General features: G+C 47.7%; 1 protein-coding gene across 14 annotated transcripts in view; it reads left to right on the forward strand.

Moving 5' to 3' along the window:
- The window catches only part of Arhgef7 (Rho guanine nucleotide exchange factor 7), a 103,281-nt gene extending 94,977 nt beyond the window's left edge, over positions 1-8,304 (forward strand). For all 14 annotated transcript variants that reach the window (XM_063247034.1, XM_063247036.1, XM_005007145.4 and 11 more), the window contains 3 exons: positions 5,735-5,834; positions 5,980-6,034; positions 6,403-8,304. In XM_063247034.1, the coding sequence (XP_063103104.1) occupies positions 5,735-5,834; positions 5,980-6,034; positions 6,403-6,525 (278 nt within the window). In that variant the 3' untranslated portion in view covers positions 6,526-8,304. The remainder of the gene's footprint in view (positions 1-5,734; positions 5,835-5,979; positions 6,035-6,402) is intronic.
- Positions 8,305-14,147: the final 5,843 nt, after the last annotated feature.

A 14,147-nucleotide genomic window follows, 5' to 3' on the forward strand; every position in this document is an offset into this window, starting at 1 on the left:
AGGACAGCCTACAGGTGCTGACCTGGCAGAGCCCTGTGCCAAGGCAGCTGTGCAGGCTTGGTTCAGAGAGGCGCCAGGTCGCTGCTCAGCTCCATCACTGTCTGGCTGTTCTCGAGCTGCAGCAGCTCCGCTCACAGCAACCTGGGGCTGCCGTGGCTGCCTGGTTGGCCCGCAGGCTCGCTGCAGTCAGCTGGGTTGCTGTGCAGAGCCACGGGCCAGGCCCTGCTCCGTTCAGAGGGACTGAATGGGGCAGCGCCCGCTCAGTCTCCCTGGACATGGCCCACACCTGGCCGTCGCCTGAGGGGCAGACATGGTTCTGGTAAAACAGAGCCTTACGCTTGTATTTTATTCATTGAAACCAGTTTCTGAAGCAGGACACCAGTGTAAGTTGGGAGTAACGTGTTTCCTTTCTTCAGGGCAGCTGGATCCTGGAGGCCTGACCCTTCCCACGCCGCGTGTTAAGTGTGGTGACCTGGTGTGTGCAGAGTGCTCCTTGCCACCAGCCCGGGGTGTACTTGGGCTCCAGGCAGGGGTGTGCGGCACACGGGGCACTACGTCTGTAATGAGGGTGAGGGCGTAGCCACTGCTGCAGTCCGTGCCTCCTGTCTTGACGGCCACTGAGCCGCACATGATGCCTGAGGAACTCGTAGTCCTATGTTAGTAGTATAAGGAAGGGAGCCCAGTGTGAATCCCTGTAGTAACGTGGTGGGTGACACTGGGCCGCCAGCAGGGGCAAGCTCCAGGGTGTGGATGTGTCTGTCAGGGCCTGAGTAGCAGTAATTTGTTTTATGTCACACAGTCTAGGCCCCTTTCCAAAATGAGCGGCTGTACCTGTGCGCTTAGGCTGTCGCAGCATGGGTTCTGATGCCTCTGCTCAGCCTTCTCACAGCCCACCTGAGCTGTGTGTGCCACCCCAAGCAGCGTGGCCCCTGCAGTGGGGTTTCCACAGCACCTGGTACCAGTCGGTGTGGGCATTTGCACCAGTGGGGCATTTGCACCAGTGTATGAGGCACCAATGCTTGACGTTCACCACCACTCACTTTGTACCTCTCAAAGCCATTTTGACCTTTTCTGTTGATGCGAGGTAACTGTAGAGTAACCCCTGACCTTTGTTTGCATTTGTTTCCAATGTCCTGCGCCACTTTTGTGACATAGCTAGCAGTATTAATGCCCCAGGCCGGAAGATGGTCTTATGTGGCAGTGGGTACCGCGCCTGCAGGACCGTGTCCCCACGGAGCTGGAGTCGCATGTCGGGATGAGGATGTAGCTCTCTGGAGGGTGGGTCTGTGCCCCATGGCTCTGCAGAAGCCAAGCTGTGTTCCCACGGCGCTCACGCTGGCCACGAGCCTTTCAAAGCTCAGTCATGTGTTTTGCATAAAATGGCTAAACACAGTCATGTGTATATAGTGGAATAAGACCTTGAAAAAAGTTTATATATTGTGCTCTTTATCTGTGAATGGGAAAAGCCATTTAAGTCCGTGGCACCATTGAAAGCTCACTCGGGTATATCTGAATGTCCATTGTATTGTACAGTATGCATATTATTGTCTGTGGTTGCAACGGCCATGAAGTGTTTGTTTTATAAAAAGACATTCTGTTCTGTACAGTCGAAATAAATTTTGCATTTGCTAGCCTGTGGTTTTTAATGTTTGTCACGTCGGGGAGGGACAGTATAGTCACAGGGCGACAGCAGCCCTTCCTGTGCCTTGTGCAGGAGTGGGGCTTTCCTCGGCTTGCCGTGCACCCTGCTCATGGCTCACCTGGTTCCCTTTTTCACAGGTTTTTCAATCCCTGGAAAGTTTGTCTTCACAAAGAAGCATTATCTGCTTTTATGCATAAATAGAACAAAACTTTTGAAAGTGTCTCATTTAGAGCAAGGTCAGCATCTTCATTTCGGTGTGCAAAGTGCTTGCCCAGAAGACCTAAGACCAAAGGAAGTGAAGTGAAAGGAGAGGGAAGAAGGGGGACTTGGCCAGGATGAGGCCTGGGTGTCGAGCAGGACCCGGAAGCCCTTGAGCTCAATGCACTCTTGGGAGGAAGACTCGAGTTGGGGTTCTAGAGCCGTAAGCGATGTGGCAATGACTGAGCAGAGACTCTGCCTTGGTGCGAGTGGGAAAACCGCTTTGTGCTGGAGGTCACAGTGCCCTCGGGCGGCCCCACGGGCCCAGGCAGCTGACTGCACAGGTGGACTCCTGCCCTCATGCTGCAAGGGTCGTCCCCCCCGCCCACAGCTGTGTTCTTGGCATCCTCAGTTAAGAGAAGCACTGCGTTGGTGTTAGGATAAGGTGCTGCTTTGTTGTGTTCCTGTGTTTCCTGTCCTAGGAACCATGCTTTTGTGTATTTATAGACATGGGCTTGCAGGCCACTCTAGCACTTACCAGACTGCTATTCAGAAAGCCACGAGATGTTAGTGTTGGTGTAGAAAGAGAAAAAATATGGCATTCAGATGAGTCTCAGTTTTGTGGCAGGGCTTATCAAAATCCTTTTTTGGATTGAACCCAGGACTTCATGCCTGCTAGGCAGACTGTACTACTGAGCTGCATCTCTAGCCCCGCACACAGTGTTGTAAAGGTCGTTAGGGATCTCCGAGAAGTGCTGTCACCTGGTGTTTCCTGAGATGATGTACAGCAGAGTCCTTGACCTCCCTGGGACATTTGAGAAACACAGGTCTTGACTGTCCTAAGCCATGTGACTGTTCAAATGTCTGAGCCCATATTACAGTTTTAAAATAACATGCTCAGCCAAGTATGGTGACACAACACCTGTAATCCCATCACTGTGGGAGGTTGAGGCAGGAGAGCCTCAAGTCCAAGCCCTTCTGGGGCACCTTCTCTCAGGTTCGATCTCTAGTACTGATAAATCAGGTGTTAGAACATTTTCTGGTGGTTCTGTCTATATGCTTTCCCCAGCCTGCATAACTCAGGAAAACTGTGCTGGGATGCCTCTGAAAATAGTTCAGTGATTTCTAAGGTGATGTCTACTCTAAAATTTTGTTTGTAAACTTGGCTAAGGAATATCCCTTATTTCGTTGAAAGGCTCTTCCATTTTCTTCAGTCATTTTAGAGAAATGTATTGCATGAACAGTAGGCAGATGGTCACCAGGTGTTGCGTTTTAGGCAGGGGCAGGCACTGTGGCGACTGATGGTAGATGGGAGGAGGTTTCTGTGCCCACACGCCGCCAGCTGTCCTGGGTGGTGGTTCACGCAGGACTGTGTTTCCAGAATCACGCATTTGGCACATGCTGTTGGGCGCAGGTGCTGTCAGGCGCACAGTGTTAACGTACTTCATGAGTTTCTTGTGCTTTAAGCATATTTGCGAAAGTGAGACCTGTGCAGGGCACAGTGGCTCACACCTCTCATCCCAGCAATGTGGGAAGCTGAAGCTGAAGGATCGCAAGTGCAAGGCCAGCCTGGGCAACTTGGCAGGACCTTGCCTCAAACTACAGAGTAGAAATAAGAACAGCGAGGGACGTAGAGGTAGAGCGCTCTTAGGTCCAATCAGTAGCTGCCGGGAAAAAGAGACTCAGGGGTCGCCCACACAGCTGCTTCGCAGGCCTGTGGGTTTGGTTCCTCAGTTAACTGTTACTTGGTGGAGTTGACAGCCCTGAACCATGCATTTGTTTGGTAAGAGATTGGGACAGCTTTGCGGAGTGTCGAATCGGGCCTGGTGATGCAGGAGGCTCAGGTCTCCTGAGGCACAGGACCACCCTCTGCAGAGCTGTCCTGTGAGAATCTCCTCTGTGACATTTGCAAACTCAATGAATGTGAGGCACAGGCTGTCCATTTAGCTTCAAGAGACCAAAGTGACTGAAGAGTCTGCCTCAGCCCGGCTGGTGGGCAGCTGGTAGTTCGTTTTGACCTGGCTGTCACGTTGCTGGCTCCCCGGCTGGGGAACAGTTACCTGTGGGCTTCTTGTCCCAGCAGGTGCAGCAGGGCGTTTGTTTTCTCCATGTGGTGGAAATGTCTGATCTTTGTAGTCCTTTTGTATTTTCCTGGGCAGATTGCACAGGAATTCACTTTTCCTTCTGAAGACAGGCGACCTCTGCACACGGGAGCCCTGAGGAGTGCCACCTGGCAGGGGCCAAGGCTTGGTCCTGGATTGCTCTTTGCATTTTCTTCTGCGGCCCACGTGTCCCAGGAGAGGCCTCTGTCCATGTCTGCATCCTGTCAGAGTCCTGGCAGGCATGTTGTCAACCCAGTGACACTTTTAAAAGCATGTCCCCTGGGACGCCGAGGCCAGGTCACTGTGGGCAAGGTGGGCAGTTTGGGTTCCCTGGGGCCTGTGGTACTCCTCTCCCTCCCACAGCATGGACCAAACTGCCTGTGTGGACAGGCATACTGTCATCTGCTCCTCACAGGTGTTTGATGATAAGGCTAAAGTCACTCTCAGTGCCAAAAGTGCCTCCTTTCATGGGTGTAAAAGGTGCTTCTCGGCCACTCTCCCTGTGAGCCGCAGAATGGTGCCCGATGGCTCACTGGAGCTCTGTCCCCCGTGCTGTGCTCACAGCAGAGGACAGCAGTATGACGATTGTCAGCCTCCTGCCATGGGATTTTAGGATGCACAGGGATTGCCCTGGGACGCTGCGCAGACTGCATTCTCGGGCTGTTCCGTAGTGGGGCACCTCCAGTGTGCAGCAGTCCATTCAGTGAGCCTTCACTGAGCACTGGGTGTGGAACGGGCCCCTTAAGAGGGTCATGCTTCTGTCTGAAGTCAACAGAAGGCTCCTGTTGTCTTGAAGTTTCTGTGCAACCAGGGTGTGCAGTGCATGTGTGCTTGGACTGACAGACTTTAGGGACAAACTGTGTGTCAGAGGCACAGAGCCATGCGAGTGCGCCACTGCCACCACAGCTGGCCAGCCGGTCCCCAGCCACAAGCACACTCTTCTCCAGAGAAGCCTTTCACCTGTCCCATCACTCTTGTGAGAGCCTGTGTCTGTGGTAGGTTCTGTCCTGCCCCAGCTGCCACGGGGCTGTTTCAGAAATATAAATGGTGCCTGTTACCACACTGACGTTGGTAAGAAAGCCTTTCCCTCCTCGGTCCTTACCTGGGTTCGATTCTCTCCCTCCCTCCCCTTCTGAAATGAATGGCTAGCTTTCACAGCTGCCCTCAGGAGGGCAGCTCCGTGTGGTTGGATGAGGGCACTGTGCTGTGACTGCCAATGACTCGCTTCCTACTTAGAAAATTGATGCCTGTGTTCCAGGGAGTGGAGGGTGAGGTTTTCATGAACCACCAAGAGAATAATAAAGTTCACTTGTCCTAAACCTTGTGCTCCATCTTTATTTTTGGATGTTGCTGTAGCGTTAAGTTGTTTTAATTGTCAACTTTTGAACTTATAAACTCTCCGTGTTTGTGTCTTACACGGCCTGGTGTGTCTTTATGACGTTGCTGGAGTGGTCATGATGACTTAAGATCTGGTTGAATGTCCAAGGCTCTGCCCGCTGATGTACTTGATGATGAAAATGTTAGTGTTGAAAAGCCCTGTAACCCAGAATCCGGAACTGGAGTCTAATAAACTGAGAAAGCTGGTGTCCCTTTCTCTGTGACACTTCGGGCAGGAGAGCACCACAGTCGGGGGACGGCTGTGCAGGCGCTAGGAGGCGCCCTTCCCGTCTGTCCTGGTGAATCTGTGGCCTCGCAGCCGCTGGGGTTCAGTATGTAGGTGATGCTGTGTAGTCTGTTCCTGGCTTACTGCTGGCTCTCATCTGGGCTTCTTCTTTCTCTTTAACCATCTCAGGTTCTCGCAAAGAATGTGCCCCGCAAGTTCTGCTTCCAGAAGAAGAGAAAATCATAGTGGAAGAGACCAAAAGCAATGGTCAGACTGTGATCGAGGAGAAGTAAGAGCCTCCCAGCGACTTCAGGGGCCTTGTCCTCCAAGTGGGTGGCTGGGCTGCCTTACCAGAGTGGGATTTAGGCCCAGCCTCCCAAGTCCTAAGTGGTCCTTTAGGACTTCCCACTTACGTGGTTCTGTGCCCTCTGCAGGAGCCTTGTGGACACTGTATATGCACTGAGGGACGAAGTCCAAGAGCTGAGACAGGTACAATTTATTTTAATCTCTTATTGATTCAAGAAAGGGTAAAATTACTAGAAATGAAGCTGACTGCCCATAAGCAAAACAAAAAGTTTGGAGGAGACAGTGATTGGGAAACCCAGCATGGGAAGCCATTGGTCTCCATCTGTGTATTCCCGTTTATCGGAGCTCCCCTGCCTGCTTCCTGTCGGCTGCTGTTATTTACACTTTGGCTCTTGTAGAAGAGAAGCTGTGCAGTGCCACAGCCTTTGCCCAGCATGACATCTGGGGAGTGCCCGTTCCCCGAGGACAACTCTGGTGTCCCACAGGTGGACCTCAGTCAGCCCCTCCAGGGAGCAGTGGCATCAGGCCAACTGGGTATGCTTGGCTTGCAGGATAACAAAAAGATGAAGAAGTCATTGGAGGAGGAGCAGAGGGCCCGCAAAGACCTGGAGAAGCTAGTGCGCAAGGTGCTGAAGAACATGAACGATCCCGCCTGGGACGAGACTAACCTGTGAGGACAGGCAGCCTTCCCTGCCGGGGCTGGGGCAGGCCTGGGGGGACACTGGGAACTGTGAGTGTCACGAGGAGCCGCCCCTGAGGACTTGAGCTGTGTGAGTTGGCTGATGTCGATCACCTTGTTGGCAGTGGGGCAGCGCCTGCCCCTGTGGTGGGGTGTGTGGACACACTGTGCCGCGCCTCCTGTACATACCTGCTCTGGGTGCACCTTCGGTGTATGCCTGGGCTCCTTGCCGGGGCCTGTGCCCTCTCCACCACCTCTGGGCCGGCACCCAACCTGTCCCCACTGCCTCAGTCTCCACGGTGCTCTGAGTGCGAGTCGAAAGCCATCTCTGAGAGGGCAGCGACCTGTGTCTCTGGCTAGGCTGAGGACACTCAGCCCTGTATCCTAGGAGAGTGGCACCCCTATCCCGCCATGAGGCCTGTGCCCATGCCACTCCCACATGGAGGTTCCTGGGTTCGCTTGCAGCGTCTGGGGTCCGAGTACAGGCTCTGCCTCGGCTCCTCAAGAGTCCTGAAGGTGCACTGTCCACCCTCCCCTGGGGGAGACTGGACTTGTACATACGATGTTATTTATTGTGGTCATGCAGCTCTGAGAAAGAGAATGAGGCAGGCTGCGAGTGGTGCCCCAAGGCTGACCCTGGCACAGTTGCCACACCTCCCCTTCTGTCCGAGTTGGAATAAAGCAACGTGCCCCTCAGGTCAGTGCGATCCTGGCAGCCTGGCCATGGGACAGCTCATGTCTCTGCATGTGGCCGTCTTGGACCCACGGCTGGAGCACACGTGGGCTGAGGTCAGTGCGCATCAGGAGCCAGTGATGCCAACCATGGGAGCTTGGCCATGGTCCCCTTGCTCTCAAAGGGCAGTTCCCGGCTGTAGTCAGCTTCACCACGGCAGTTTGGTCTTCAGAGCAGAGCCCCAGCCTTGTGCCATTGCCACAGCATGGCCACCCACACCGGGTGGGGATTGTGTTGAGCCCTTGGCATGCAGGTCTTCTGTACTTGGAGACCTCTGGATGCCTTAGAGCTGTCCTTGGTTTTTCCTCCACGCACTGCTGCTGGCTGGCCGGTCCAGAGTCCAGCCTGCCCTGCGTCGGCCTTGTGCTGGAATTGCCAGCTTCCCAGTTAACGTTTCATAGCTTGTGCTGCAGCAGGTAAAGGCCAACGCTGTCTTGCAAGCTGTTTTTACAAGTGTTTTGGGGACACGTGGGTGTTGCAGCATAAACCATGAAGGTTGAGTGATTTGCCGCCAGGGCAGATTCTAACTCAGGAACAACTCTCCTCGACTCTTCCGTGGCCTGGTGGCGTGGCCGCTGTGGCCCAACGCGATGTCCTGCAGATCTGCTTAAAGGACCAGCAGAACACTCATCCTGGAGCACTCATGGTTTCAGCATGGCTGCCGCGTGGCCACATTGCCTTCTCCACGGATCTCTTCTGGGCTCCCTGGGGCACCGGGTGTCTGTCTTCAAGCAGGCCTTATACACCTGCTGCCTGGCCCACTTCCGCTGTGGGGCCTCTAGGGCTGGAGTGTGACCTGGCTGCTTCCAGGTGCTCATCTGCAGGGACGAGCAGAAGCCGCTTCCTGTCCTGCAGCTGCAAAGCACTTTCCTTTCTAAAGATGCCGAGCCGCGGCCTCTGGACCTGGCAGTGGCGTGGGAGCCCTCCCCCATGCGCCCAGCCTGCTGTGCAGAAATGGCCGCATCACAGCCCGTGGCCTGTGGTTGGCTCCTCGTGTGCGTGCGACATCAATGTAATTATTAAACTATTTTTCTTATTTCACTACGTGTGTCCTCTTCTGATGCTTTCACCTGTGTTTGTAGCCATTGGTCTGACTGTGGAACTGAGAGCTAGGGAGGCTCGAGTAGGGAACGGAGACTGACATGGCGATTGGCAGCACCAGGGCTCCCCCCGGCCCTCCAGGTCTGGCAGAGGCAGAGGGAGGTGACTGCCCGTGCACCGGTGGTGGTCGGTCGTGCTGCAAGGACCGTCACATGGAAGTGAGATGTGAGCTGCTAACAGGGCGGGACAGGAAAAGCTTCTCCGTGCATGCTGAGCCCACCAGGGCACACTTGGGCTTCAGAGGGTGGAAGTGGGGTCCTCACTTGGCAAGTGCACGTTAGGGCAGCAGCACGACCTGGACCCATCCTGGGAAGAAAGCAGTGGAAGTGCTGAAGGCAGGCACTCAGAGCTGCGCTGAGATTCAGGCCGGGGCTGCTGCGGGCCCTCCGAGCATGGACCACTGACTGCAGTCAGGGCAGGGTCTGGGAGGTCAGGCTCCCTCCCAGCTCCTCCCTTCTCCCTCTGCTTCCTGTCCGCCCTGCCCTACCTCCTCTGCTGTTCTCTCCAGGCCCTCTGTCCTGCCCTCCACGTGGAGCCAGTTGACCACCTCCCTCACATTTGCAGGTGTGTCCCAGTGATGAGAAAGTGGCAGAGACATTTGACTCTGTCAATCTGTGAAAGTATGTAGTAGGCTGCTTGGGTGTGGTGGCACACACCTGTAATCCCAGCAGTCAGGAGGCTGAGACAGGAGAGTTGCAATAAGTTCAAGGCCAGTTTAAGCTACATGGCAGGTATCTCTAGAACAAGATAGTATATAGCACCCAAAGTGGGTTAAGGATCAAAATTCGGCTTGAGAGTGAAAGGGAGAAAAGTACCATATTTACAGAAGACAAAAAGTACAGTACATGGCTAGATTCTGACAGTTGATGAAATGCAGCCTCTGTGGGTAGGAATAAAAGAGAAGTTCCTTCAGCCAGAGCATTGGCCGGAAGTTTGTCCAGCTGTAACACAGTATGGGCAGAATGGCACCCCCAGAGCCAAGGAGTAACCGTGGTCACTGCACCCCTCTTCCCCACAGCACATGTGGGCGTGTGGGAGGACACAGTTGGACAGAAAAAAAGAAGTTGTCACTATTTCAGTTACATTGTTGATGCGGAAAATGCAGAAGTGTCTGTTAATCAGAATGAATGGAGCTCCATGCCAGGTCCACCTAGAAACTGACACACTAGGAATAAGGGAAAACCCACATCTTCAGTAATAAACACCAAGCGGAGTCAGTCAGAAGGTGTAGTGACCTGCGCCCCCAGCTCTTTCATTTTATTTTTTTTAATTTTATTTAAAAAAGCAAGAAAGAGGAAAAAAACCAAAAAAGGGTACAAATAATACAGAATTTTTAAAGAAACTAAGAAATTACGTATTGTCATCTTAGAAATACTTGTTCAACTTACAAAGTTAAAGCATAAAAAGTGGACATTCAAACAGTGAGAGTGCAAACAGTTCTGTTCAATGATCCAACAGAAACTTAGTAATATGGTTATCTATCTTACACAGTTAAATGTACACACAGTAATACCTTTAGAACACTTTCTTTTCCTCTTTTTTAAAAATTTTATTTAAAAGAAAAAACAAAACAAAGTGGTGGAAGGGTAATACAGAACTACAAAAAAAAAAAAAAAAAAAACAGAACTACAAAAAAAAAACAGTAAGAAATCACCAGTTAATAGATTACATATTATCATCTTAGAGATAGTTGCTCAAGTCACAGTATCAAAGCATACAAAGTGGACATTCAAACAGTGAGACTGCAAACAGTTCTGTTCAATGATCCAACCAAAAACTATATGGTCATCTATTTAACACGCCTAAACACACTTGCAGTTTTATCTTTTAGAGCACTTTTTTTCCCTCTCTTTTTTTACAGCAAAATTTATACATTTTGGATTTTATTACTCCTTATAAGTTCTTATTACTTTTTTTGGGAAGAGAATAAAGTCAAATATGGCAAAACACTGCTGTCAGTCAAAACCAAGGATAGACATAGCACATGATGTAAAAACAGAGTACAAGGTTATCAACAATGGTTACCATAATGCCTCTTGCTTCCTTAAAAAGAATTGCCTATCTCATTAGGTATTACAGAGTTAAACAAAACAGTAGAGAACAAGACCAATAAAACCTAAACCTTGTAAATAGGACTTCCAAAGAAGATAATAGTCAAAGCAGAATGGGCATCATAGTGAATCTTAATTGCCTTCAAAGTAGTTGCCTATACCCTCAAACTTGATACTATCATACAGAATGGAACAGAGTCTAATCAGTCAAAATAAGATAGTGGGAGTATTACAGAACTTCAAGTTAATAGGAAGTCAACAAAGTTACTATAATATATCCTAATTTTTTTGATTTTTCCCCTTAATTAAAAAATAAAAAATAACTAATTTTTTTAATGAATAAGGGAGAGACTGAGATAAAAGAGGATATAACAGCATAACGATACAGGTCAAAGCATGACAGTTTCAGCAACCTAGTGCTTCACCACCAAATAACCCGATTTAATAGTAGTTACCATAGTGTCTTTTTCCTTGAAATATTTGAATATAACTTCATATACTATAGCTTCAAACATACCAAGTCAGTGTAAAACCATTCAAGTGGATGAAAACATTGTAGGGTATTTAGAACCAGCTAACAGAAAACGAACAATGGTTTCTATATTATCTCTTTGCCTATAACAATTTTTGTTTATACTATCACATATAATAAAATCCAGCAAGATGCATCATGATAAAACCAATGGAGACAGAAGAGCCATAATTTGGTGGGGCTTCAAAACAAGATGATAGTAAATCAGCACTAGCTATTATGATGACTTATTTTCTTCAAAATAGCTGCTCATTTCATCACAGCCAATAATGTCAAGCAGCCCAGAATAAAGCCATTCCAATTGATAAGTGAAAACTTTATAAGGCTTCAAGGCCACATAATGGGGAATCATGATTACCACATACTTTTATATATTTGAATCATTACTTACATTAGGGAAACTATTCAGTATTCACACATGCGAGATTGATTTATTTCACGAGTATGGTCTCAAGCTGCGCCCGTTTATTGATAAATATCTCAATGTGATCCTTATAGCTGAGTAATACTCCATTGTATCGAAATACCACAACTTTTTTATCCATTCCTCAGTTGATGGATACTTGGGTTGTTTCCAAGATCTGGCGATTATAAATTGTGCTGCTATAAACATAGGTGCACATAATATCACTGTGGTATGATGCTTTCAGTTCTGGGAATATGCCTAGAAGTGGAATAGCTGGAATAAATGGGACTTCCAATCCCAGCTTTTTGAGAATCTCCAGACTGACCTCCACAAAGGTTGTACCAGTCTACACTCTCACCAATAGTGTAGGAAAGTTCCTTTTTCCCCACAGCCTCTCCAGCATTTGTTGTTGTTGGTTTTCTTGATCCTGGCCATTCTTTCAGGAGTAAGATGGAATCTCAGTGTGGTTTTAATTTGCATTTCTCTAATGACCAATGATGATGAACATTTTTTCATGTATTTATTTGCCATTTGTATTTCTTCATCTGAGAAGTGTGTATTCATCTCAGATGCCCATTTTTGGATTGGGTCTTTGAATTTTGGTAGTCTGAGTTTTTTTTTAATTCTTTATTATGTTTTAGACAAAAGTCCCTTGTCTGAGGGGGAGTTCACTAAGATTTTTTCCCAGTTTGTGGGTTTTCTTTTCACTATGCTGGAGATTTCTTTTGACATGTAGAAACTTTTTAATAAGAGGTGGTCCCAGTTATTGATTCTGGGAAGTATATCCCGTGCGGTTTGAGTCCTGTTCATGAATTCTCTACCTACCCCATGTCTTCAAGGTTTCTACCCAATTTGTCTTCCAATAGATTTAGTGTTTCTGTTTTAATATTCTGATCTTTGATCCATTTAGATTTTAATTTAGTACATGGTGATAGGCGTGGGTCTAGCTTTAGTTTTCGGCAAATGGAGAGCCAGTTTTTCCAACACCATTTATTAAAGAGACTGTCATTCTTCCAGTGAACCTGCTTGGCTCCTTTATCAAAGATAAGGTGGTTGAGTGTGTTTGTAGTTGTGGTTGTATCTTCTAATCTATTCATTGATCTTCGTCTCTGTTTTGATTCCAGTACCATGTTGATTTTACTACTGTTGCTTTGTAGTATAACTTCAAGTCAGGGATTGTGGTATAACTTCAAACAAGTCTAACTTGAAGTATAACTTCAAGTCCTGCCTTGCCTTTGCTGCTTAGAATTGCTTTTGTTATTCTAGGTCTCTTCTGGTTCCAGATGAATTTTAGGAGTGATTTCTCTAGACTTATATGTTGATGGTATTTTTATTGGGATTGCATTGAATCTGTGTAACAGTTTTGGGAGAATGGCCATTTTTACAATGTTTGTTCTTTCTATCCATGAGCAAGGGATGTCTTCCCATTTTCTGAGATCATCTTCAGTTTTTTTTTTCGGTGTATTATAATTTTCCCTGTATAGGTCTTTCACTTCTTTCGTAAGAGTAATTCCTAAATATTTCTTTTTTTTTTTTTTTTTTTGCTTACTAGTGTGAAGAGTGTAGTTTCTCTTATTTCCCTCTCTGTGATTTTGTTGTTAGTGTATAGGAATGCTTGATTTCTGAGTATTGATTTTGTATCCAGCTACATTACTGAATTTATTATATCTAAAGAGTCTTTCAATGGAGTTTAGGGGGTCTTCTATGCAGAGTATCATGTAATCTGCAAACAATGATAATTTAACTTCTTTTCCTGTCTTTACCCCTTTTATTTCTCTCTCTTGTCTAATTGCTCTGGATAGTACTTCCAGTACTATATTAAATAGGAGTGGTGATAAAGGACATCCTTGTCTTGTGCCTGATTTTAAAGTAAAGGCTTTCGGGGCTGGGGGTTTAGCTCAGCGGCATAAGCGCCTGCCTTGCAAGCAGGCAGTCGTGAGTTCGATCCCCGGTACCGATAAAAAGGAAAAAGACAAAAAAAAAAAAAAAAAAAAAGTAAAGGCTTTCAATTTTTGGCCATTTAGTATAATGCTGGCTGTTGGTTTGTCATAAATGGCCTTTATTATATTGAGGTAAAGACCATCTGTTCCAATTTTTTGTAAAGTTCTTATCATGAATGAATGTTGGACCTTATCAAAGGCTTTTTCTGCATCTATAGAAATGATCATGTGATTCTTTCTTTGGGCTTTATTGATATGGTGGATTACATGTATTGATTTACGTATGTTGAACCATCCCTGCATGCCTGGGATGAATCCCACTTGGTCATGGTGTATAGTCTTCTTGATGATTTGCTGCATCCTATTTGCCAATATTTTATTGAGGATTTTTGCATCTGTGTTCATTAGGGAGATCAGTCTATAGTTCTCTTTTTTAGTTGGGTCTTTCTCAGGTTTTGGTACTAGAGTAATATTTGCTTCCAGGAATGACTTAGGAAGGATTGCTTCCCTTTCAATTTCATTGAAGAGTTTGAGGAGTGTCGGCATTAGGTCTTCTTTGTATTTCTTGTAGAATTCTGCAGTGAATCCATCTGGGCCTGGGCTCTTCTTTGTAGGTAAGGACTTAATTACATTTTCAGTTTCATTAATAGAGATTGGGTTATTCAGCGGTTTTACATCCTCTTGATCTAGCTTTGGTACTTCATATGTTTCTAGGAATCTATTTCTTCTGTGTTATCAAACCTTTGAGAGTAGAGGTTTTCGAAATAGGTGTTGATGATCTGTATTTCTGTAGAGTCTGTAGTGATTTCACCTTTTTCATTTCTTATTGCATGAATTTGAGCTTTTTCTTCCCT

Source organism: Cavia porcellus, unplaced genomic scaffold (genome assembly GCF_034190915.1).
Source record: "Cavia porcellus strain 051 isolate PalLab524CR breed Dunkin Hartley unplaced genomic scaffold, mCavPor4.1 scaffold_4, whole genome shotgun sequence".
Lineage (NCBI taxonomy): Eukaryota > Metazoa > Chordata > Mammalia > Rodentia > Caviidae > Cavia > Cavia porcellus.